This window comes from Bos indicus x Bos taurus, chromosome 6 (assembly GCF_003369695.1).
Source record: "Bos indicus x Bos taurus breed Angus x Brahman F1 hybrid chromosome 6, Bos_hybrid_MaternalHap_v2.0, whole genome shotgun sequence".
Taxonomy (NCBI): domain Eukaryota; kingdom Metazoa; phylum Chordata; class Mammalia; order Artiodactyla; family Bovidae; genus Bos; species Bos indicus x Bos taurus.
Window position 1 is genome coordinate 22,417,711 of NC_040081.1, and position 24,003 is coordinate 22,441,713.

The 24,003-nt window shown below is 46.4% G+C and overlaps 1 protein-coding gene and 1 long non-coding RNA gene across 8 annotated transcripts in view; one reads left to right on the forward strand and one right to left on the reverse strand.

Annotated features, from left to right (window-relative positions):
• The first annotated feature begins 1,322 nt into the window (after positions 1-1,322).
• LOC113894081 lies at positions 1,323-15,220 on the forward strand. 6 transcript variants are annotated; one of them, XR_003511462.1, is made up of 7 exons: positions 1,323-3,641; positions 8,589-8,648; positions 9,525-9,616; positions 10,795-11,012; positions 11,437-11,519; positions 13,186-13,419; positions 14,482-15,220. It is a non-coding gene; the product is annotated as an uncharacterized LOC113894081 (long non-coding RNA). The 6 variants fall into 6 exon arrangements; XR_003511463.1 differs by lacking the exon at positions 9,525-9,616 and having other exon boundaries at positions 1,323-2,442; positions 3,565-3,641; XR_003511464.1 differs by lacking the exon at positions 9,525-9,616 and having other exon boundaries at positions 1,323-1,755; positions 3,565-3,641.
• NFKB1 (nuclear factor kappa B subunit 1) overlaps positions 6,691-24,003 on the reverse strand; it is a 122,879-nt gene continuing 105,566 nt past the window's right edge. For both annotated transcript variants that reach the window (XM_027543963.1, XM_027543962.1), the window contains exons 16-24: positions 22,327-22,441; positions 16,420-16,621; positions 15,639-15,808; positions 15,215-15,317; positions 13,268-13,392; positions 11,708-11,774; positions 11,208-11,380; positions 10,253-10,424; positions 6,691-7,670 (exon numbers count right to left, since the gene is read on the reverse strand). In XM_027543963.1, the coding sequence (XP_027399764.1) occupies positions 7,513-7,670; positions 10,253-10,424; positions 11,208-11,380; positions 11,708-11,774; positions 13,268-13,392; positions 15,215-15,317; positions 15,639-15,808; positions 16,420-16,621; positions 22,327-22,441 (1,285 nt within the window). In that variant the 3' untranslated portion in view covers positions 6,691-7,512. The remainder of the gene's footprint in view (positions 7,671-10,252; positions 10,425-11,207; positions 11,381-11,707; positions 11,775-13,267; positions 13,393-15,214; positions 15,318-15,638; positions 15,809-16,419; positions 16,622-22,326; positions 22,442-24,003) is intronic.

A 24,003-nucleotide genomic window follows, 5' to 3' on the forward strand; every position in this document is an offset into this window, starting at 1 on the left:
CTTCACGACCCAGATAATCATGATGGTGTGTCACTGACCTAGAGCCAGACATCCTGGAATGTGAAGTCAAGTGGGCCTTAGAAAGCATCACTATGAACAAAGCTAGTGGAGGTGATGGAATTCCACTTGAGCTCTTTCAAATCCTAAAAGATGATGCTGTGAAAGTGCTGCACTCAATATGCCAGCAAATTTGGAAAACTCAGCAGTGGCCACAGGATTGGAAAAGGTCAGTTTTCATTCCAATCCCAAAGAAAGGCAATGCCAAAGAATGCTCAAACTACCACACAATTGCACTCATCTCACATGCTAGTAAAGTAATGCTCAAAATTCTCCAAGCAATATGTGAACCGTGAACTTCCAGATGTTCAAGCTGGTTTTAGAAAAGGCAGAGGAACCAGAGAAGTCTGTATGCAGGTCAGGAAGCAACAGTTAGAACTGGACATGGAACAACAGACTGGTTCCAAATAGGAAAAGGAGTACGTCCAGGCTGTATATTGTCACCTTGCTTATTTAACTTATATGCAGAGGACATCACGAGAAACGCTGGACTGGAAGAAACACAAGCAATCAAGATTGCCGGGAGAAATATCAATCACCTCAGATATGCAGATGACACCACCCTTATGGCAGAAAGTGAAGACGAACTAAAAAGCCTCTTGATGAAAGTGAAAGTGGAGAGTGAAAAAGTTGGCTTAAAGCTCAACATTCAGAAAACGAAGATCATGGCATCCGGTCCCATCACTTAATGGGAAATAGATGGGGAAACAGTGGAAACAGTGTCAGACTTTATTTTTTGGGGCTCCAAAATCACTGCAGATGGTGACTGCAACCATGAAATTAAAAGACGCTTACTCCTTGGAAGGAAAGTTATGACCAACCTAGATAGCATATTCAAAAGCAGAGACACTACTTTGCCAACAAAGGTCCGTCTAGTCAAGGCTATGGTTTTTCCTGTGGTCATGTATGGATGTGAGAGTTGGACTGTGAAGAAGACTGAGTGCCGAAGAATTGAGGCTTTTGAACTGTGGTGTTGGAGAAGACTCTTGAGAGTCCCTTGGACTGCAAGGAGATCCAACCAGTCCATTCTGAAGGAGATCAGCCCTGGGATTTCTTTGGAAGGAATGATGCTCAAGCTGAAAGTCCAGTACTTTGGCCACCTCATGCGAAGAGTTGACTCATTGGAAAAGACTGATGCTGGGAGGGATTGGGGGCAGAAGGAGAAGGGGACGACAGAGGATGAGATGGCTGGATGGCATCACCGACTCAATGGACGTGAGTCTGAGTGAACTCCAGGAGTTGGTGATGGACAGGGAGGCCTGGCGTGCTGCGATTCATGGGGTCGCAAAGAGTCGGACACGACTGAGTGACTGGACTGAACTGAACTGAACTGATGGGAGTTTGGCTCTAATGTGTACTGAACTTGGACAGACCACTTAACTTCTAAACCTCGGTTTCCTTACCTTTAAGACGAGGTTAGCAGTAATTACTGTTTTATAGAGTTGTGATGATTACAAAAAATAAAGCATGTACAATGCCTAGGATGGGTAAGTGACTCATAAATGCTGGCTTAAAACAGTTATTCCTCAAAGAACAGGGTTGGCTGTGGCTGGAATGATCAGGCCTAGGGGACGAAAGAAAAAGAACAGCTTAAGTCTTTTCTACCAAGGGAAAGTAATCATCAGACTTCTGTTTCCCGAGCTGGAGGAGAAATACTCAGGCAGTAAGCTGAAGAAGTTTCTAAATTTCCTTCTTTTGGTAAGCCTTTTTCCAGTTTTATTGACGCAAAAAAAGTTGAGCAGCAGGAGGCGTACCAGCTGTTGGGTGATCATGCAAAGTTCTTTTTCTTCCAGCAGAGGCCTCTTGTGCACAGGAAATGAGGCTGGTGGCGGCTGGAGGGGGACCATGGGTCAGGACGCTGGTTTCCTGGAGGCTTCCCCAGAGGAAGGCAGGGAGGGGAGACTAAGGAAGGGCTTGCGGCCCTCTGCCCTCACCCCGACCCCTGTCCAGCCTTCACAGAACTGGCTACCAGTGCCCTGGAGTGCTGGAGGCTTTGCTGAGAGAGAGAGGAGGGAGGGAGAGAGACAGAAAGAAGAATGGAGAGAGAAAGCAGGGAGGAAGGGGGCGGGGGGGTTGTGGAAGAAAGAACAGAGCAGCTTTGTTGAAGCTCCTCTGGCTCCAGGGCTCAGAGGTAGGGGGTCCAAGAGGCTGATCTCCAGGGTCAGACCTGCAGGGTGACCCTTTCTGCTGTTTTTCAATCCATTTCATTTCCCTTCATTGTTGCTACCTTGGCAAACGGGTGGCATCTCAATGATTTTTCATCGTAATTGAATTGCTATGGATCTATGGAAACTTGGCACAAAGCCGCCAGAGTAGCTGATTGCCGGGGGCGAAGTCAGACAAGCTCTTAAACGGCACAGTAGCAGAGTCATGCGGACCGAAACTGTACGTCACAGCATGACTTGAAGAAAGGGGCAACCTTCTGGTGGTGGAGGCAGCAAGGGCGGGTCTTCCCTGGTGCAGCACAGCTGCTTCTGTTGAAGGGGGGTGGACGTGTGGGTGCGTGCGACTTACTGCCCACGCTTCCTTTCTTTGTTAATTTTTATTGGAGTATAGTTGATTTACAGTGTTGTTGTATTAGTTTCAGATGTACCACGCATTCTTCCTTGAAAGTTTAAACCTGGAGTCTCTTGCCTTTCATAACCACAGTGGCCGCCAGCGCATTTGCTGTGTGCCTGGGTGGATCATCATTCAAGATGTGCTTTTGGCAAGGCAGGAAAGCAGTCAGGGCCAAGTGGTGGCTCTGACCTTCCCAGAGCAAAACTGGGAAGGAGAAGACAGCCAAGGGCCGCGCTGGCATTGTGCTGACTTGCCCAGTGGTCCGTAAGCATATGAGTGTGTACATCCCCGCCAGTGGGAACGGTAACCTGCCCGCTGGTGCTAGGGCCCAGGTGGTGATGGGGGGGATGCAGGGGCTGGGGCTTAGGAAGCAGATGGGGATGTTTCTTTTGGGTTAAGGTGAGCCCTTCCTCAGTATCTCCCCCAACCCCTGTGCTAACGGGTGAACCTAGAAAACCAATGATAGGGAACGTGTAGCCTTGGGAATTGGTGTTGGAATACGGCAGCAGCCATATTGAGGATTATAGGAAGGAGGTGCTATCACATCGTAGGGATTTTAAAAAGATGGCAATTTGGATAATTTACTTAGGTGATCTTCAAGATATTGTCTAGCCTTGAGAAAATGAAAGAATTTTAATTACATCTTCTTTTGACTCCATGCCTCCCTAAATCCATTACCTGGGGAAGCACAGTTTAGAAAGAAAGTTCCCCAAAAACTCACAAAATGAGGGGAAAGATATGCAACCCAGGGACCTCCCATCAATGAATAATTCATATTTAAGCAGTTTAGTCTATTATTATGGGGAGAATCAAATCATGTGAACTTTTAATCAACATCTCTTTTTAGGGGTACTCTGGGTTCATTTTACATGTTGGCTTGGGTATGACATGATTCCATTGTTTTTATACATATTTGTAAGTATTTTTTCCTTTCTTTTTTAAATATAGAACTTCAAAGGACTTCGGACTCAGACATGGCTAAAGAATAACCTGTGGAATCAGATATACCTGGATTTGAATTTGGGGTGAGTAGTTACTATTCAGATTATCTGTTTCTTCATTGTAAAATTGGGGTTAAATATGAACCCATAGGGATGTCTTGAGAATTATGACTAGAATTCATTACAGCAAAGGGGTTGACGCGTCACAGATGCTCAAATCTGCCTGTCTCCTTTGCCTCTTTATTCCGGCTAAGATGCAGAGGGTGGGTTTGTGGGGGCTGTGCTCCATGGTGGTGCCAAGAATAGCTTCACCACATCCAACTACCACAGGGGACTCTGGCGGGTGAACGGGCAGCAGCCTGGCTTCCTGCTGCCAAAAGACAAAGACTGCAGATCCTGAAAAAATCTGGGTTGTACTTGCAGAGTGCAGAAGGCTGAGAAGATGACGAAGCCTCTAAGGAAGCTATTTTTGAATGGCTTCCTGCTGAGAGACGGGCTTTGGGAAGCTTTATTTCAGGCCCATTGTAGTCCCCACCTGTCTGCTGCATTCCTTCTGCTGTCTCCCCCCATCTGCTGGGCCAGAATGGAAGACGCTCCTTCCTCAGAGGCACAGGCGGCACTGGCGGCCTTTTGTCCGAGCACGCACACTCAGGATACCACTGTGATTTGGGAGGAGAGAAGGGAACCGAAGAGAAATAGGGCTTCTTGTTAAAGAAGGGAAGTGCTGTTTTCACTTCCAGCGTGTGTTTCTTCGTGGTTCCTCCTGGAGTCAGCTTCTCTTTAACGTGACCTCCTGGTATGGGAATTGTTGGGACAGTAACGAGCACCTCACACCTAAGGCTTGAAACATCAGCTTGTTGCTTCATTTACTAGTAAATCTGCCACTGAGGCTGGACTCTTCCAGAGCAGCATCGCCTGAGGCAGCGTGAAGGCTCCATAGGTGTGACTCTGGCTGCTGCTGCTCAGTCCTTGAGTCAACAAAGTTTGACTCTTTGTGACCCCATGGACTACAGCACGCCAGGCCTCCCTGTCCATCACCAACTCTCGGAGTTTACCCAAACTCATGTCCATTGAGTCGGTGATGGCATCCAACCGTCTCATCCTCTGTCACCCTCTTCTCCTCCTGCCCTCAATCTTTCCCAGTGTCAGGGTCTTTTCCAATGAGTTGTCAGCTCTTCGCATTAGGTGGCCCAAGTATTGGAACTTCAGCTTCAGCATCAGTCCTTCCAGTGAATATTCAGGGTTGATTGATGGCTGGGATGCTCTCAAAGCTTCACTCCTCCACGTCTGCCCTTTCTGTTGGCGGTTCCTCCGCATGGCCACTTGGCTCCCTCAGAGCATGTATGCTAACTGGCTTCCAACAGGACAAGACCAGACCCGAGGGACGGGGCAGAAGTTGTATTGCATTTTCTCACCTAATCTCAGGAGTCACTTACCATCACTTCTGCTCTTGTCACAGGCCTGGCTAGACATGCAGGGAAACAACGTTGGGCTCAGAACATAGGCCTCGCCTCTCAGGAGTGTCAGCATGATACCGCAAAACTTGTGATCTTGTCATGGCCACCTGGAAAAGAACTATTTGTCACAGGGGCATGGAACTGGGGGAGGAATGGAGGCATATGCTTGGTGTTGGAGAGTTAAGGAGACTCAGAGCTATTTTCATTTTAGAAAAATAACTTTCAAAAAGTGGGATATAGGCATACCTCATTTGATTATACTTTTCTTTATTGTGCTTTGCTTACATTGCATTTCTTTTCTATTTTTACAAACTGAAGGTTTGTGGCAGCCCTGTGTTGAGCAAGTCTATCAAGAGCCATTTTTACAACAGTATTTGTTCACTTCATGTCTCTGTCACAATTTGGTAATTCTTGAAATATTGTGAACTTTTCCATTATTATAATATTTGGTATGGTAATCAGTGATCTTTGATGTTACTATTGTAATTGTCTTGAAGTGTCACAAACCACATCCTTACAAGTCGGTGGTAGTGCTGCTGGTTAGTCGCTCAGTCGTGTCTGACTCCGATCCCATGCACTACAGCCAATGGGAAGAATACTGGAGTGGGTTGCCATTCCCTTCTCCAGGGGATCTTCCCTACCCAGGGATCGAACCTGGGTCTCCTGCTTTGCATGCGATCCATACAAGTTGGTAAACTTTGATAAATGGTGTGTGTGCGCTGACTGCTCCGCTGAACAGCCGTTCCCCATCGCTCTCCCTCTTCTAGGGCTTCTCTATTCCCTGGGACACAACAATATTGAAATCAGGCCAATTAAGAACCCTTTAGTGGCCTGTAGGTATTTAAGTGAAAAGTTACGCCTGTCCCTCCAAGTCAAAAGGTAGAAATGATCAAACTTAGGAAGGCACATCAAAAGCCAAGGTAGACTGAAAGCTAGGCCTTTTGCACCAGCTAGCCAAATTGTGAATGCAAAGGGAAGGGTCTTGAAGGAAATGAAAAATGCTGCTCCAGCGAACACCCAAATGATAAGAGAGTGAAAAGAACGTTATTAAGGATGTGGAGAAAGTTGTAGTGGTCTGGATAGACGAACAAACCAGCCACAATATTTCCTTAAGCCAGAGTCTGTTCCAGAGCGAGGCCCTAACTCTCTTCAATTCTATAAAGATGAGAGAGGTGAGGCAAGCTGCAGAAAAGAAGTCTGAAGCCAGCAGAGGTTGGTTCACGAAGTTGAAGAAAAGAAGCATTTCCATGGCATAAAAGTGCACAGTGAGACAGCAAGGGCTACAGAAGCTGCAGCTGGTTGTCCAGTAGATCTGAGATCCAGAAGATATAAGGTAAATTCGTGCTGGAAGGCTTCCTGTCGCAGAACCTCTGTTGTGCTAATGTCTCAGTACTTCATCACAAGAGGCATGGGGAACACACAGAGGCCTGAAGAACGGTGCTTGACGTGGAGGAAGATGAGGTGATATGGCCTACATAAAACTAGCCTAGCAAGGATTTGACAAACCGAAAGCTTTCATCTCCAGTTGAAACACTTTTGATAATTTTTGTTGTTATTCATTTCTGGATCAAAAACTTGATTCTAGAGCGAGCTGTGAATCTGAGAACCAGGCTGTGGAGTGATCCTGTGATTATAAAGAATAATCTTAGAAAAGTATTTATAGAGATCAAACAAGATGAGGTCATTAATTTGCTTTTCCTTTTATTATAAAAGTAAAATAAAAAATAGCATTTATAAATCCAACATTTTCTCCTTTAAAAGTATTTGATCTAAAAAACATATTTACAATAGCAAAATGCAGAAAAGGGAGGAAATACCATTTTCAGCATTGATTGTAATCATGTTTAAATATTGACATGTACATGTTCCTTTTTCAAATCACAGAGATAAACACAATTAGAAAAAAGCAGTGAGCTTTTTTTTTTTTTTTTTTCCTTTTTCTTGCCACCTGGCTTGCAGGATCTTATCAATAGTTCCCCAAGAAGGGATCGAACCCGTGCCCCCTGCAGTGGAAGTGCCGGGTCCTAACCACTGGGCCCCCAGGGAAGTCGAAGTGAGTCTTTTAAAATCATACCAAGTCAGTCTCATTTTAAAACATCCCTTTCCGTAATCCTTGATGTGAGTGCACACCTGTGCTGTGGACAGCCAGAAGGCAGGCCAGGTGGGGGTGTGACAACTTGTAATGAGAGTGGGCAAGCAGCAGAGGGACAGCAGCAGTGACAACAGAAAGCAGCTGGTAAAGCTCGACAAGCTACCGCACTCCCAGCGGGGCAGCAGCCCAGCCACAGGCCGTGACTGTGGTTACTCTCTCTCAACTCAGCTAAAATTCATTTCAGAACCAAAGAAGAAATCCACGTTTAAAAGGCCTGGAACTACACCCAGAGTGATCCAGGCCGGCCTGTGTTCCTCGAAGCACCCTTGAGTGTGCCTTCTTCCTCTGGGCGACACGGTGGAGTTTCCGAGCTTTGGTTTCCTCGGTATTGGAAGCTGCCAGCAGGCTAAATTTTGCCTTCTATAGGTCCTTCCTGCCCGTAGTCGTGGGGCACTTTGTTAAGAGTTAGCAAGGAGGTGCCACTGGTCAGAGACTCAGTGAAGCTGAGTTTGCGGAAGGAGGTCTCTACACCGCTGTCACAGATGCTGTCGTCCCGGAGCTCGTCTGCGGAGAGAAAGCACGGGTCATGGGGCTGCACCCGACGTAGCCAGGCCGGGCTGCAGGGCGCCTCCACCCCAGCGGGGCTCCCTGTGCGTCAGGCAGGCTCGTGGGCTGCGTCGGTGGCCTCCGCTCATCCCCGCAGCCCACACAGTGGGGTGGGGCAGAAAACACCGAGCAATACAAAGGCTGTGAAAACATCAGAATCAGCCAAGTGTTTTCGCCTCTCTTTCTTACAATCTAGCCTTGTGTTTGTCAGAATCCTTTCTGAATTTTCTTGACTCAAAGTGTACTTTTTTCTTAGAAATTAGGCGTATTTTTCCACCTACTACCTATTGTATAGCAGAGGAAATTGCTGAATGTAAGCAAAATAAATTGGTGACAGAAGTAGGAGCTAAAAATGAGCTCTCTGGGCTGCACATGCTATCTGACACCATACACTGCCTCAAGAACATTTTGGTAGCAAAAAAAAAAATCCCCAAAAAGTGACAATGTGTTTCTACTGGGCAGTTAGGTCTGATTTTCCTTTGAGAAGTGTCTCTAGGGAGCTGAAGAGTGTGAATGATTTCCCGTAGGCAGAGAGTGACCAAGGAAAACAGAAGTCTACCATACCCGAGTCAGAGAGCTCTTTCTTGTATGTTAAATTCCAACGCTGCTACAGTAAGACCTTCATGGCAGTGACATGGTTACTGATGGATGTATTCAACCTATCAGTCTTTATGGGTTTCTGTTATGTGCTAGGAACTGTGAGGTGTTTTAAAAATAACTATAAAATGAGGGCTTGATGCTTTTTAAAATAGTAGTATTTACCTACTTCTTAGTGTGGAAGGAGCATCAGGTCATGAGACAGGAGATGAGGGTGGTTTTCTGGGGGTACCCTGCTCTCTTCTAAAGTGTGTGTAACACCTGTCCCCACTCCCTTAGGACAGCCACCCTGATGAGGATACACTGGTGTTGAGATGGATGGCAAGAAGGAGCCGCCAGGTAAGGACCTGTGCAGGGAAGGGGAAGAGAAGGCTCACAGGCCCTGGGCCTAGAGCAGTGCAGCCAGCTGGGGCAGCGGAAGGAGCACAGGGCAGGGCTCGGGAGGGGGCGTGTGAACGCCACGTAGGAAAGAGAGAATAGAAAAGCCCCTGCCGCCACCACCTGCAACAAAGCTGGGCAGGCAGGATGCGCTCAGCAGAGACTGGCTGAGTGGATGCATGAACAGGAGTGCACACAACCAGAGCAACGCCATTTTTAAAGAGACTTGTGCTCCCTGTGTGTACAGAATGGACTGTAGGTGGTGACAGAGTGACAGCCTGGAAACTGGGAGACCAACTGGGAGCTGCCACAGGAATGGAGCTAAGAAATGGGGGTGGGGGTCGAGGGTGGTGGTCACAGAGAGGAGGAGGCTGCAGGGAATGCTGGGAGGTGCTGGGACCAGGGGGTGTTCATGGCGGCGTGACCTCCTGGAGCACTGCCTTGCCCACGAGCACTGTGGCAGTGCTGAGTCTGGGCGTGAGGGGGTCCGAGCCCGTGCCGTGAGGAGGGGGCTCTGGAAGCTGAGACAAGGTGGGGGTGGGCATGGCGTGGAGAAGTCCAAGGGGAGGTGGCCTGAAGCAGGAGGCAGTGGTCACCTGTGCCCCGGGGGCAGCTGAGGAGGGTGGTGAGCAGATCTGAGCGGACGCGGGTCCTCGTGGTGAGAGGAGCCCTGGCGCAGGGGCAGGCGGAGCTGACCAGAGGGTCAAGGAAGGACGTCATGAGGCGTGAAGAATAGCTACAGACTTCGAGGAAGCTTGGCTGAATCAGAGAAATTGGGCTGCAGCTAAAGGGGGTGGGGGATCAAGGGAATGTTTGTTTTCTGTTTATTTTGAAAAGATGGGAACCACACCTGCTTGCCAGGGGATCCATCGGGAGGGAGAAAAGGCTGACACGTGAGAGAGGCGAGAATCAGAGGAGTGTCTGGACAGGTGAGAGGTGGGCTGCAGGGTTTGCTGGCACAAAACGAGAGTTCCAGCTGTTTCTGTGTTCTCAGAGCAATGAGGCGAGGACACGGGGTGAGTGAGGAGCAGGAAGAAGTGCTGGCAGTTTGGAAGGAGAAGCTGAGAAGGAGGTTTTGGGAGATGGAGGACGCTTGTGCGTATGTGTTTAGGCGGGGTGACAGGTCAGTGTTGTGGAGGTTGGCGAGGAGAGGCAGCTGAGGGAGCAGGAATGAGGGGACCCCTGGAGGGAGGAGGCTGAGCAGCTGATGGAAACGTCGGGGCATCAGCCCATAGTCTGGGGTGCTTAGTCCTGGTTCCACAGACATTGGTCTGCTCATCCCTCTCATAAATTTAAGAAGTGAGAGAAACTGGGCTTGCCTTCACCACCCATATCGTGTTGTTTTTGTCATCTGTTGCTGACCTCAGTAACTCGTGTGTCAAGGTGACTGTGCTGGTGACAGCCCCTCCTGAGCAGTAGCAGCAGGAGCAGGGGATGAAGCACCTGGGGTCCGAGAGGGACACAGACGCGGGGACCGTGTGTTCAGGAGTGATGGTGGGGAGGACAGGCCATACCCCCGGAGACCGGAGGCATGTCTCAACTGCTTTGTGTCTGTTTTTCATTACCTATTTGTGGCCTTGTGGAGGCGGGGGCGAATGGCAGCGAGTGGGCTTGGGAGGTGGTCTTGGCCGGGCTGGTGTCTGCGGTGCAGAAGGCTGCCTGGATCACGTCAATGGCCTCAGTGTAGCCCATCTGTCTCAGGGCCTCCACCAGCTCCTTTATGGTGCCCCCGGAGACCTGAGAAATGAAGGAAGAGTGTGCTTCTGTGTTCCAGCCTGTGCAGGAAGTAAGCAGGCAGGCTGTAAACTCAACACCACACCCCGTCCCCCTGCCAGGCTGCCTCCTCCACTGAGACGGCCAGGGGGCATGGAAGGTCTGGTGGGGAGCCTCAGCATCGTCTTTGAATCAAGTTTCCTGTTTCAGCTCAGAGACCACTCAGGAAATCACAGAGAAGCACTTCATAGTGAGCAGAGAGACTGCCAAGGCAGTAAAGCTCTAGAGTGAAACCTGCACGGTCTCCCTGAAGCTCTGAAGACCACTGAGAGATGAGCAATGATGGAATTTTCAAACGTAACTTCACCCCATGGTTTTTCGGCATTTATTTTAGAAATTAAAAGCATCGCCAGGTAATGGCTCTGCTAGGAGTGACCTCACAGAGAGCTGCTTCCGGGATGTGCTCACATGAGACCAAGGCCTGTGCTGGGGTAGAGGAGGGCACGGATGTGGACCACAGCCTCTTGTTCAGGAGATCGGCATTCTATGACCATCCTGACCCTCCAAGTAGCATTTCTGCAGCACACTTCAAAGTATCTGAATACAACCAAGGTGGGTTTCCTCCTGGCCTGGGTCACCCTCCCAAGACATGGGGAGTGACTAAGATTTTGTTGCTCAGAGTTAAGGGAGAGGGGAAGGGACTGTGCTCTGGCCGGTAATGTTAACACAGTCAGATAAACATAGCCAAGGGGGCTGCAAAGAGTTGGACATGACTGAATACAATGACAACGTAAGGTGACACGTTACCTCGTAGTTGTCCATGAGGGTTTTGGAAGGAGCGGGACTCAGCCGGAAGGCATTGTTCAGTATCCCCAGACCTAATTTCTGTGCCAGAGTAGCCCAGTTTTTGTCTGGATCAGGAATTTCTAGCAACTTGTAGAGCTGCAGCTTTGCATCTTCAGTCAGTTGTTTCATGTCTCCTAAAGGAGATAAAGAAGAAACATGACCATCCTAACTGATCAGAGACTCTCCACAGGGACCGGTCACTGCCACACAGCTCCCCCTCCCACCCTGGGGGAGCAGTTGCGCTCTTGCACTGGAGAGTCAGCAGCCACCCAGGTGAGTAAGAACAGCCCACGCTGTGGTAGATCACAGCTGGACCTTCTCCGTGGCAGGACCCCCCGCTTCTGAGAGAAGCCCCTGCCTTTCACAGCACAGTCTGGGTAACGCTGGCTTTCCCTCAGCCCCTTTCAGGGTCAGGATGGAGGTGACACTGGCTCAGGGCACCTGGTTCTCCCACAGCTCACCTTGTGCCAGCAAATCATCAGACGTAAACTCTGGCTCATAGGGTTTCCCATTTAATATGTCAAATACCTGTTGAGAAGAAAAACACGGGGATGTTACAGGGACAACAGGGAAATCAGCTGCTTTGTGGTAAGGAACTCAGCCCGTCTTCCTCAGGAGGCACTCGTAACCCCGTAGATGGAGTGGGAAGAGGAGTCAGTACCCTGGCCTACAGACATGTTTGCCCTCTGGAGCTCTGGGCCCAGGAGGCTGTGCCCTACAAGCGCTGTCTGAGCCACATAGGAAGACCCCACCCAGTCTCACAGAGAGCCAGGCCACAGCCCTTTTGAGGGACAAAGGTGGTCCAGGCCACCCAAGCAGCCACGTGCTGGTCAGAGTCGATGGTAAATGACATTTCCCTGAGAGTTAGGGCAAGAACTGAACCCACATCGTGCTGTGAAGCTGTGCTGCCTGGCTGCCCCTCTTCCCTGGTAAAAAGGCTCATGAGAATGAGTTTTTTAAGCTTGCTCAGATTGAGGTGTACAAATGCTCACAAGGCTTGAGGACAGCCTCTTGGCACCATTCACCTTTTAACTGAGGGGCCAAAAAAGTCTTAGGATAAAAGAAAAGAGAACAGATAACTAATAGGAACCTACTGTATAGCACAGGGAAATCTACTCGATACTTTGTAACGACCCACATGGGAAAACAATCTATAAGAGTGGACGAGTGTGTAACATATTCAGTTTGCTGAAACTAATATAACAGTGTGTATCAACTATACCCCCGGTAAAAGTTAACGTATAAAGGAAAAAGAAACTTCCATAGCTATGGAGGCTTTTCTGCATTCCCTGCAGTCACTTGGCTGCTGACTGGCCGGGGTGAGGACCGCGCAGGGTCACCGAGTGGCTTATCTTTGTGTTCTGTGGTGAGGCTTCTGGGAAGACCAGGCACTCAATGTAGAGTGTCATGTGGGCTCTCTGCAGGGTTACTCAGCTCATGCCACATGGGCCCTGGGGAGGCGGTTTTTGCCAGGGAGCAGTGCCTGCCCCTCAGGAGTTCAGTTAGTTGGGCTGGAGATGTGTGCTGCCCACCTCCTCCTGTGGCTCCCTCCCTGGGCCCAGGGACCTGGTAACCGCTTTCCCCTTCAGATCTTGGGTCCGCAGAGTTCTGAGTAAGGCTTTAAGCCTGTTCTGTTTACACTGATGAAAACCCTCAGAAGAATCCCCATTTCGTCTCATGTTCAACAGTTACTTACTGAAGTTCATGCAAACCATGGCATGTATCCTGGCATCAGAAACTCAGATGGGAAGGGTTCTGGTGTGAGTTCAGAATGGGCAACACGCTTTGTGAATTCTGAGTTTCTCTCATCTATCAACTCTGATCTGATTAGGCATATGCTTTTATGTTCAGAGAACTCTGCTGACCTAGATCTTTAGCGGATAGGCTTTTCAAGATAAATACAGCTCGTGACAAGCAGCCTGTCTTTTAAAAATACCAGGTGCTGGCTTCGGGGAGCAAAGACTGAGGAAGACCACTTGCCGCCTAAGCAGCAGCCAGCACACTAGCAGAGCAGGGCTCACCTGCCAGCTGCTGGCCATGTCCAGAGGAGTGGTTCCCGGTACGACCCCTTCATCCTCTCCATCCTCATCCCAGGAGTCATCCAGGTCGTACAGAGGCTCGAAGTTCTCCACCAGGGGATCTGCTCCTGCGGAGCCAAGTCACACAGCATTAGGTAAAACCCACATCTTCTTGGCTCCTAACTGCCTGCAGGGGTCAGATTCTATAAATATATAAAACACATTTCCACTGAAATATCCAGAAACCTGCTTTTAAATTCTAATATATCTTGACTGTAAAGGTGACCAATGACACCTTTGTATAGCCAAGGATACTTTCAAAAACAGACTTGGACTGACGCTCACACTTGACTCCATAGGACAGTTGTGAGCGATGCACCTTTAACCTGAGGGCTGAGGGCGGTGGTTTACAGGGGCTACCTGGTGGGCTCAGGAGATGAGGTGCCATCCCTGGGTCAGAAAGGTCCCCTGGAGAAGGAAATGGCAGCCCACTCCAGTGTTCTTGCCTGGGAAATCCCACAGACAGAGGAGCCTGGTGGGCTACAGTCCATGGGGTCACGAGAGTGAACACGACTGAGCGACTCAACAGCAGCAAGGGCACACCCTTAGGCTGAAGGCCCCATGTGTTCAGCTCGATGCCTGGCACCTCGTGTTTCTCAGCGTCTTCACCTGCTTGCTCAAAAGAGCAAAGCTGCTTTCTGTCTAGTGCCAACCTGTTCTGTTTTATTCCCAGGTTATGGCACTGATCTTTAAATGCAAAACACCAAGAAAACCTTCTGGTAGGATGTGTAGTTATTGAAAGTTTATAGGTTCTAGTCTGAAGGCATTTCATAATCATAACCAGTGACTCCCCAAACTAATCATAAACACTGCAATCACCATCTCTTGTTCATGGGAATGTTCAACTTGACAAAGGAGAAAAGAGAAGGTTGCTGCTTATTTGGGATATGATGTCAGAAAAATGTGGTGCCAAAGAAAAGGTTCTTATATTTTTCTGGTCTGTTTTTTTGTTTTTTTTTTTTTAAAGAAGGTATTTAATCTGCTATTTTCTTGAATTTGTGAGGCATTTATTTTCTAAAAATAATAACCTTATAAGTAAATCAAATATGCCAGGACAGGCTTGAGATACCAATTACATTAAACATTTTTGAGGTTCTAAATGTATGAGGCAGTGGAGATTCAAGGATGAGCAGGAATAATTTTCCTATATTTCACAGGATGAAAGGGTTGAATTGGAATAACACTCTACATCCTTGAGCAAAGCAGGGAAGAGAAGCAGAGAGAGAAGAGTCTGGAAGTTCAAGATGACAAGATGTGACTCAAGCTCTGCCCCTTACTGGAGCCAGGGAACTGGGATGCAAACGTCTCACCAGTCTGTTTCCTTGGCTATAAAATGGGAATAGTAATGGGATTTGTCTCAAGGGTTACTGTAGATCAAGTAAGATTAAATGAGACAGTGTGAAGTTCCTAGCCCAACAGAAGCTAGCAATTTTTAGAGTTTGGTACATGACAGTACTCGACACATGGCCCATGGGTTTGTTCCTCTCATTTTGGCTTCTCAGAGACCTTTCTTACAAAAGGAAGTCTTCAAATGCTTTATTATGCCAATAAAATCTTCCTTCTGAGGACCTGTGATGGGACCTTAAGGCTGATACTGCTCCGAATTCTACAAGGAATTCAGTTCAACCTTAGGATCCCCTGTCATGGGACTCAACTTAATCCAAATCCAAAACAGGTGAGTAAAACCTAACATGACCATCAGCATGGCACCCAGGATTACCCATACAAACAGAGCCTTCATGGCTGCTAAGTGGGCTATGCAGCACACTTTCATTTATTTGTGCCTTCCGCAGCACGCCTGTAGGTTCAGGAGGTGGCCCGGCTGCTCTAGTGAGTCTGGCTTTGCCTTCCTGATGACATTTTCTATGGCTGACTGCCACGCTGCCTTACCTGCTGCTTTGAGAAGAGCTGCCAGCCTGGTGGACCCTCTGCCGGCCGCTATGTGCAGGGGTGTAGTCCCGTCATAAGTGGTGCTGTCCACGTGGGCATCACCCTAAAATCCGCCCACACAGAAAAGGGTTAGTTCAAGGTCCTCTCGCCCTTTTGTCCCCACCTCCCCTGTCTGCATGGCTCTCCAGGTCATGTTACCAGCCCAGTTGTATTCCAGGCAGGCTCTGCCAGTGCAGAGATCCTCAGAGATGCCAGGCAGGGGAATACTGGAGGGCCTGAGTGGCTATTCTGGAGCCTCCAGTAGATACTACACAGGTAGAGCCAACGATAGGGAGATGAGCTGTTAGCGAAGTTGTTCTTTGAAAAGATTTTCCCAAATACCCTTTGGGAATTGAAAGAGAAGGCAGGTAAGTGCATCCCTCACCTCCAGGAGCAGGCAGCCAGCCAAGGAGACGTTGTCGTGCTCCACAGCCAGGTGCAGCGCCGTGCGCCCCGACTTCCGCTCCTGGGCGTTAACGTCAGCCCCCGCGGCCATCAGCAGCAGCAGACACGGCAAACTGTTGCTCATCATGGCTACATGGATGGCATTCAGACCTACGGCCCAAGCACAGGGATGGTCACGGGGAAGGAAGGCTGTTGGGGGTCAGCATGGGTCTCCAGTCTTTACAGGTGCTGTAAGTCAGCTGTCCTGCATGTAAACCCCAGACTCCTTTTGTGTTCTAGAGACAATGAGAGCACATAAACATTCTCTGAATAAAGGATGCTTTCTACATATTAAGGGGGCTTCCCTGCTGGCTCAGATGGTAAAGAATCTGCCTGCAATGCAGGAGACCCAGGTTTGATCCCTGGGTCAGGAGAAAGGAATGATAACCCACTCCAGTATCTTGCCTAGAGAATGTGTAGCCTGGCGGGCTACAGTCCATGGGATGGCAGATAGTCAGACATGACTGAGCAGCTACTACTTTTTCTACATATCAAGAATGGTGTTGGCTCAGGCCTCTGCTTTTCCCTCCTACTGACTATTCCAGATCATCTTTAAAGGAATTAGCTGCAGCCAGCAATGGAAATTTCCATACGAGATGATGAATTCCAAGTGGTTAAGGAAAGCACTTTGGGGTGAAGATTAAATACACACATTTATCTGGTAGCTACTTATTGTTTAGAAAGCAGACAGAGGTACACCACAATGCGTGATTGTCTCTTACCTTCCCCGTTGGGGTGGTCAATAAGTTGTGCTGCCTTTTTGTGCTTGAGTAAAATACCGAGAATTTTATCATGTCCTTCTTTGGCAGCGAGGTGCAAAACAGAGTTACCCAAGCGGTCCAGGAGGCTCAGGTCAGCGCCAGCCCTCAGCAAGTCCTCCACCACAGCTTCCTGTCTGGTGATCACTGCCAAGTGCAGGGGTGTCTAGGGAGTGGAGGAGAGGCAGGGGGTGACACTGGTCAGTGGCACAGACACTTGTAATCCACTGGCTTAGCTGTGACTACAATAGGTGGAATCATACTAAGGGGCCATTTCTCATTTCCAGATTAAGTTCTCACCTGTGCAAATGAGTTACTCTCCATTCCATATCATATGCTAATGATATATATATACTGGACTGACATTTAGTCAGTTATCAAAACTACTTTTTACATTTACAATTCTTTTTATTTTAAAAAATTTTTATTTATTTTTTACAATTCTCAATAGCTTTGTTTCTGGCTACAGTCAATTGATTTTTGACAGTTAACTCCTATTAGTAAATTTAGTTTTCTTGAATTTCTAGTAGGAGTCTTACCTTCAGCTTAGAAATCAGATGTTAATGAACCAAATCAACTTATGGTCTTACTGAAAAAGTTTAAACAAACTACCCAGCAGAAACCAATTGACAAAGGTACTGTCATTCTATAATGACATGCAAAAAAATTTGGTAAATTAAAAAATATTGTTCCATGTACAAGCTCCACGAGACCAATCAACAGGATTCTGCCACCAAGCTTTATAAAAGGATTCTCAAAGGCATAATAGAACAAGAGAGCCCCCTCACAGAGGAGGCTCAGATGGACAAACAAGCCAGGCTGCTGACATGTAACAGGTGCATAAGTAGTCCATTTGATTATCCTGCCACAAAACGGCACCTCAGTGAATGCAGATGAGATGTTTTGAAAACTGCATTTTCGAGATGAGTAAGACAAACACACTCAAGAAAGTATCTTTCAAAGAACTTAGGTCACTGCCAGAACAGCAGTATATTTTTATACAGATCAGCCTATTTCACAGCAGCCTGTGAAATCCAGTCTCTCTCAGGACAATCTGCCTAGACTTCCCTTCTCAGTAAGCAGTTACTGGCTGTAGCGCTGACAGCAGGTGGGCCACCAACATCCTTGCTGGGCACGCCAGGTGAGAGTGGGGTGACAGACACTGTGCTGTGTCATTACAGTGATGATTTAATACAACAAACAAAACAGGACTTTCCCCCCAAATTTATACGCTCTTTTTTTCCTACCCCACCCCCCTTTTTTTCATCCTTTAGAACTAGAGCCTGGCTTGAAATGAGTCATGTCCTTGGAACTTTAGACATTATAGCCATGAGCCTTCCTCTCAAAATAAAAAAATAAACTGTGTTTAGTAATCAGATATGTCATTTGGGGAGATGAGGAAAGGAAAGAGAATGAAATTGGAAAAAAGACCTGAAATTACATTATACCATTCAGAGATTTAACATTATCTGTAGCTTTAATATAATTTTCATATCATACAAAATCTCTTACCATTAGTGAAAAAAAAATTTTATTAAGTTTTTTTTTTCTCTCTATGGTCCCATGGAAGGTTTTCTATGATATTTTAGGCTTTAGATCCTAAACCCCAGGATTATATCTTAAGTAATTGTACAATGTAGGAATCTAGGAACTTTTAATACCATGCTTGCTGGCATGTGGACTTAGGCAGACATTTTGCAGAGCCAAGTAAACAAATACCCCAGCAACCCAAGTCCTGCCTGAGGGACACAAATCCACAAGGCACGTGAGTGAGGCTCTGCACTGAAGTACTGTCTGTGGCGGTAGGAAGTGAGAAGCTAGCTAAGGGTCAACTGTTGGGAAACAGGTACATAACAGATCGAAGATGTACACAACAGGATCCTCTTCAGGGGTAGAAACAATGAACTAGTTGTATACACAGGTGCATGGATAAATTCCACAAACAGTGAAGGCAGAGATATCGTGACACGTAGGACAAAGCCACCTATGCAACTTACACATACATGCACGAAGAACTGTACGGACACATGCGAGTGCATGTACAACTGGCAAAACGCAAATTAGATCTGTGGATTGTATCAGTTTCCTGGCTTTGATACTGGACTGGAGTTACACAAGATGTTATCACTGGGGAAACCAGGGAAAGGGTACATGCAACCTCCTAGCACACTTTTTGCAACCACCTATGAATCTGAAATTAGAAATTTAAAGTTTTATGCAAAGCAGAAGCAGTATGTATAATATACCATGGACTGCATGTAAGAATAAACTTTCCTAACACTATACCCAAAACTAAACTCAAATGTAAGGCCAGAAACAATAAAACTCTTAGAGGAAAACACAGGCCAAACACTCTTTGACATAAATCACAGCAAGATCCTCTTTGACCCAGCTCCCAGAATACTGGAAATAAAAACAAAAATAAACAAGTGGGACCTAATTAAACTTAAAAGCTTTTGCACAGCAAAGGAAACTATAAATAAGATGAAAAGACAAGCCTCAGAATGGGAGAAACTAATTGCAAATGAAACAACTGACAAAGGATTAGTCTTCAAGATACATAAGCAGCTCATACATCTCAATACCAGAAAAACAACCCAATCAAAAAATGGGCCAAAGACCTAAAGAGACATTTCTCCAAAGAAGACAGACAGATGGGCAACAAACACATGAAAAGATGCTCAACATCACTATTCAGAATGCAAATCAAAACTACAATGAGGTACTGCCTGACACTGGTCAGAATGGCCATCACCAAAAAATCTACCAACAATAAGTGCTGGAGAGGGTGTGGAGAAAAGGGAACGCTCCTGCACTGTTGGGGGAATGTAACTGATACAGCCACTGTGGAGACACATGTACTTCAATGTTCACTGCAGCACTATTTACAATAGCTAGGACAGGGAAACAGCCTAGATGTCCAGCAACAGATGAATGGATAAAGAAGCTGTGGTACGTATATACAATGGACTATTACTCAGCCATAAAAAGGAACACAGGCGAGTCAGTTCTAGTGAGATGAATGAACCTAGAGCATGTTGCACAGAGTGAAGTCGGAAAGAGAAAAACAAATATTGTATATTAGTGCATACACGTGCAATCCAGAACGATGGTACTGATGAACCTCCTTGCAGGGCAGGAATAGAGACCCAAGCAGAGAACAGAGTTGTGGACATGGCAGGGGAAGGAGAGGTGGGACGAACAGAGCGGCACTGAAACGTGTATACTACCATATGTAAACCAGAGGGCTACTGGAAAGCTGCAGGATAACGCGTGGTCTGTGACGATGTAGAAGGCTGGCAGGGAGGGGCCACACGTATACTTACGGATGACTCATGCTGTTATACATCAGAAACCAACACAACATTGTAAAGCAATTATCCTCCAATTAAAAATAAATTTTGAAAATGTATATTAAAATATCTGTCTAAAGTATATATGTTAAGGTAGCAAATACCTAGGGAAATACTTATAATCGTTATATTTGGGAGTGAGGCTGAGAACTTGTATGCTGCTAGGGAGGGTAACTTTGATTCTCTAAGGCATATCTTTATGTACTATTTTAAAAACTGCAAACATACATATGATAATTAAAAACAAAATACATGCACAAACCCCCCACTCATGTTTTATAGGAACATATGCAAATAAAATTGATATCAAACTAGAGTGGTTGTTTATGTTGCAGGGAGAGGAATGGGAGAAGAGAAAATAGTTTAAAAGGAATAGATTTCAGAAATATTTTCAGAAAAAGCTTAACCCTATGCACTTATATTATTTTGAGTGTGGCTTTCTCTAGAGGGTGGGTGGAAGAGAGATTTGATCACGACAGATGGCCACAGAAATGTACTAAGATTAGTGAAAGGTATTTTGGGAGCATGTTTCAGACAATTGCCAAATAATCCAAATTATTTAGGGAACTGTATAATTTCCCATCAAGAATAGCTAACAGAACCTTTACAACAGAAAAATGAAAGTTTAAATATTAGTGGGTTTCTAGTTCCCAAATAAAAGTCACCATTGGGTGTGTGTTTGACACCTTAAAGGCCAGCCAGGGGGTCCCAAATCCTTGCCCATCAATGAAAACAATGGTAAAGGGGTGTGAGAAGTGGACCTGCATGCCCCCAAGAGTCCCCACATCAGAAGGCATGGAAGCATCAAAGGGGGTGGTTTCAGAGTTTTGTCCCAGCACAGTGGAGAGTCTCAATAGGTGTACCCGAATGATACAGTGTGGAGTTTGGCACATAATAAATCACAACTACTAAGCCTGTTGTGCAGTGTCCTTTGCAGGTCCTATTTATAAACAGAAAAACAATTCCTTGAATCTGACATACAGGCACTAAACTTAAGCACTCTTTGAAAGGGGGACTGAGAAGTGCAAGGTCCCATTTCCAGTTTTATCTGCACACTTGTGATGGTGAAAGGAATAGTCGGTCCTGAAGCCTGAGAGACTCAAGCTTTATGGGCCAAGTGACTTTCCAAATACCAGCAACACCCAAACTGGTATGAAAATGTGAAGAAGCTATCCTTTAAATACATACCTAAAATTAGACCTCATTCCTAGTTATGAGTCAGTGAAGAATTCCCCAACTTCATTTTCCCTTTGATCTTAAGCATGATGGCCAAAGACATGTCCTAATGGCTTAATACCCAATGGGAAACTGTTACCTTCCCTTATCAGGAGACACAGATCAACTTGATCTATCTATTCACAGATAAAAATCTATTGGGAGCTACATGTAAACATTTCAGTGCTATTGCGTTTAGAAAATGACTCACATCACTGCTTTAAAAACTGAGAACTGGAACAAGCACCTTTACTGTATAAATAACTGTACATGGTGGTGTCTGTATTTTTAGAGGGAGGGATAGGCTTGAGTCAGGCATCCGTGCATGCCGTGGAGGCCAGGGAGGACTGGGAAGTCATTTCGAGTCTTGAAGGGAAGGAGAAAACAGAAAAACTGAGAAGGGCACAAGACCAGGAGGCTGTAGAGAAGGCTGGTGGGGCCGGGAAAAGGCAGCAGGAAGGGAGAATACCAGGGGGAGAGGGAGGGCACAGACCCTACTCACCTCCTCCCAGCATGGCCCCTTGGCCTGGGAGGCTGGCCGGGGTCTGCGGCTCCTTGCACCAGCATCCCAGCTTTGCTTCTGACACCCTCAGTCTCCTTTCCTCACCTGAAATCTGCGTGTGCCCACCAGGCAGCCTCACTGAGTCTCCAGTCAGCTCTGCTCTCTGAGATACTTGACGACCTCTGTAACAAGAGTTCCTCAGCCTGCTTTTAAGTCTACCCGATTTCTGTGTGAATCTGATTTGGGCAAATCTCTTTAGTGTTCCCTGTTTTCTTCACCTTGAACATTATTATTATTTTGTATTTTGAATTTTCTGTTTTTTGAAGGACACTTTTTCCTTCTCAAGCAACCTTTTTAGTTTTCTTTATTCTTGACTCAGCACCCTTCATTTGACAACCATTTAATCTAGATGCTGTCAACATGTTCAGCACACTTCAAAATTCTTGTAAATCACTGGCTTTTCTAACTGAAAAGTTTTTTCAATTCTATTTTTTCTCGACAGGGGTGATGTATTTATCCTGCAGTAGACTGTCTGCTTTGGCAAGTTTCTGAAGCTTCAAGTTTGCAGTCTCTCGGCAGGATGCTGAATTTCATTGTGGAGTGACTGCTATTATACCCATAGATCAAAGGATCCTCATTCATAAAAGAACATTCCTATGTAATGGGCTTTTTTGATATTACCTACAGAGACATGTTGTTTTATTTTTGCTGTTAACATTATATGCTACTGTTAATACACACACAACCACACGTACACACCATGGGTTTTTCTTCAGTTGTCTCCTTGATATTTCTGCTTACCTGGTAGAGATCATTTCTCATGTTGATAATTTCATCAGAAATCAAGCCAGATGTGACTTCCAGCAGATCTCTCACAAGCTGATTATGAAGGTGGATGATTGCCAAGTGTAAGACACTGGAATAAAAATATAGTGGCAATAATCAGCTAAAGTGTTAATGGAAAAAAAAAAAGAAAACAGGTTCCCACGATAGGATTAGATTTGTAAACTGAATTTGGCTCTCATACCTAGTTTCCTTTGGCGCGCAAATGTCTGGAATCTATGGAACATCCTGAATCTGAGGTGGGTGTGCTCTACTGCCTGCTCACTTACAGAGCCTGCCTGGTTTCTCGGGGCTCAGTTCAGACTCCTTGACGTGTAAAGGAGCCTGGACTTTGAGGCAGAGAAGTCTCCAAGTTCAAATCCTAGTCCTGCCTCTGTGCTATGGTTTCAGGGCATTTTCTTCTCTAACTTTTCCCTGCCTTACTTGGACTCACAGATGATATGATGATGAGATGATATGCCTGAACTAGGATTTGTTCAGAAAAATATAGTTATCTCACCTAGCCCTGCCCCCTCTTCCAAAATACAAGGAGGTGGCTCTTGAAGAACTTCCTAGATCCCAAGAGGGGAGAGTAGAGTTAGGCTCTTAACTACAGGAAGAAGCCTTGATGCAAACCTCCGGAGGAACAATGTGATTGTATTTCTCCCCTGAATTCTCTCCGCTGCCTGGAATGGTTTTGCTCCTCTTGTCTGCCTCAACAGTGCCTCTTTATCCTTCATGCTCCAGTCCAAAACTTACATCCTTGGAGAAGACTTTCTCAGTTTCCAAGGCAGAGCAAGCTGTCCCCCGCTCAAGTTTCCTGCTTGGTTGAGCAACTACAGTTTTCTGTACATCCTCTCTGTCTTCTGAGCCTCTTGGAGGCTGGTTCTCTCTGGGTCAGCCTTACAGCCCTGGTACACAATTTAGACACTAAAATAAGGATGACTGAACAAACTGAGGGCTTACAGTAATGAGACTGAAAATATTGGCAGGTGCCAAGCATCAGTCCTAGGAACAAAATTTTTTTAATTACTAAAAAATTTACTATTAAAATTAATTGGAAATGACACAACAAGAATAAAAAATGGCTACTATTTGTTTACAGCTTTTAGTACCAGACTACACTAAGCACTTGACATACATTATCATATTAATCATAGTCTTACAAGGTAGGTAATATTATCCTTAATTTTTGGTGATGAAACTGAGACTTATGGGTATAAGAGAACTCAATCCAGGTCATATATTAAGTCCATGACTGTCTTGCTCCAAAGCCATCCCTTAATTCCTTAAGGTCTCCTGCTTCAGGGGCACGTGTGCGCTGCTCTGTGGGGTGGTGGTGAACATCCAGGGTGAGGAACCCTCCGAGGTATGGAGAGATCATGGTGCAGCGCACACCTGGAGGAGCCCGTGGTGGCAGCACGTACGAGGTTTGAGCACAGGCTGCGTTTTCTCTAAGCATGGCAGGTGTCATTTTACTCAGGCCACGTTCTTGGCAATAGCAAGTGTGTATTACGTGGGATTAACACTGACATAAGAGAGCCTGAAAAACTAAACTGTGGCATCATTATTTGAGAGGGATTTTTAAATGAATTATCTCAGGGTTTCAGTACTGTCTTTTGAAACCTAGGACTGAAAGAAGATGGATGAAAAGGT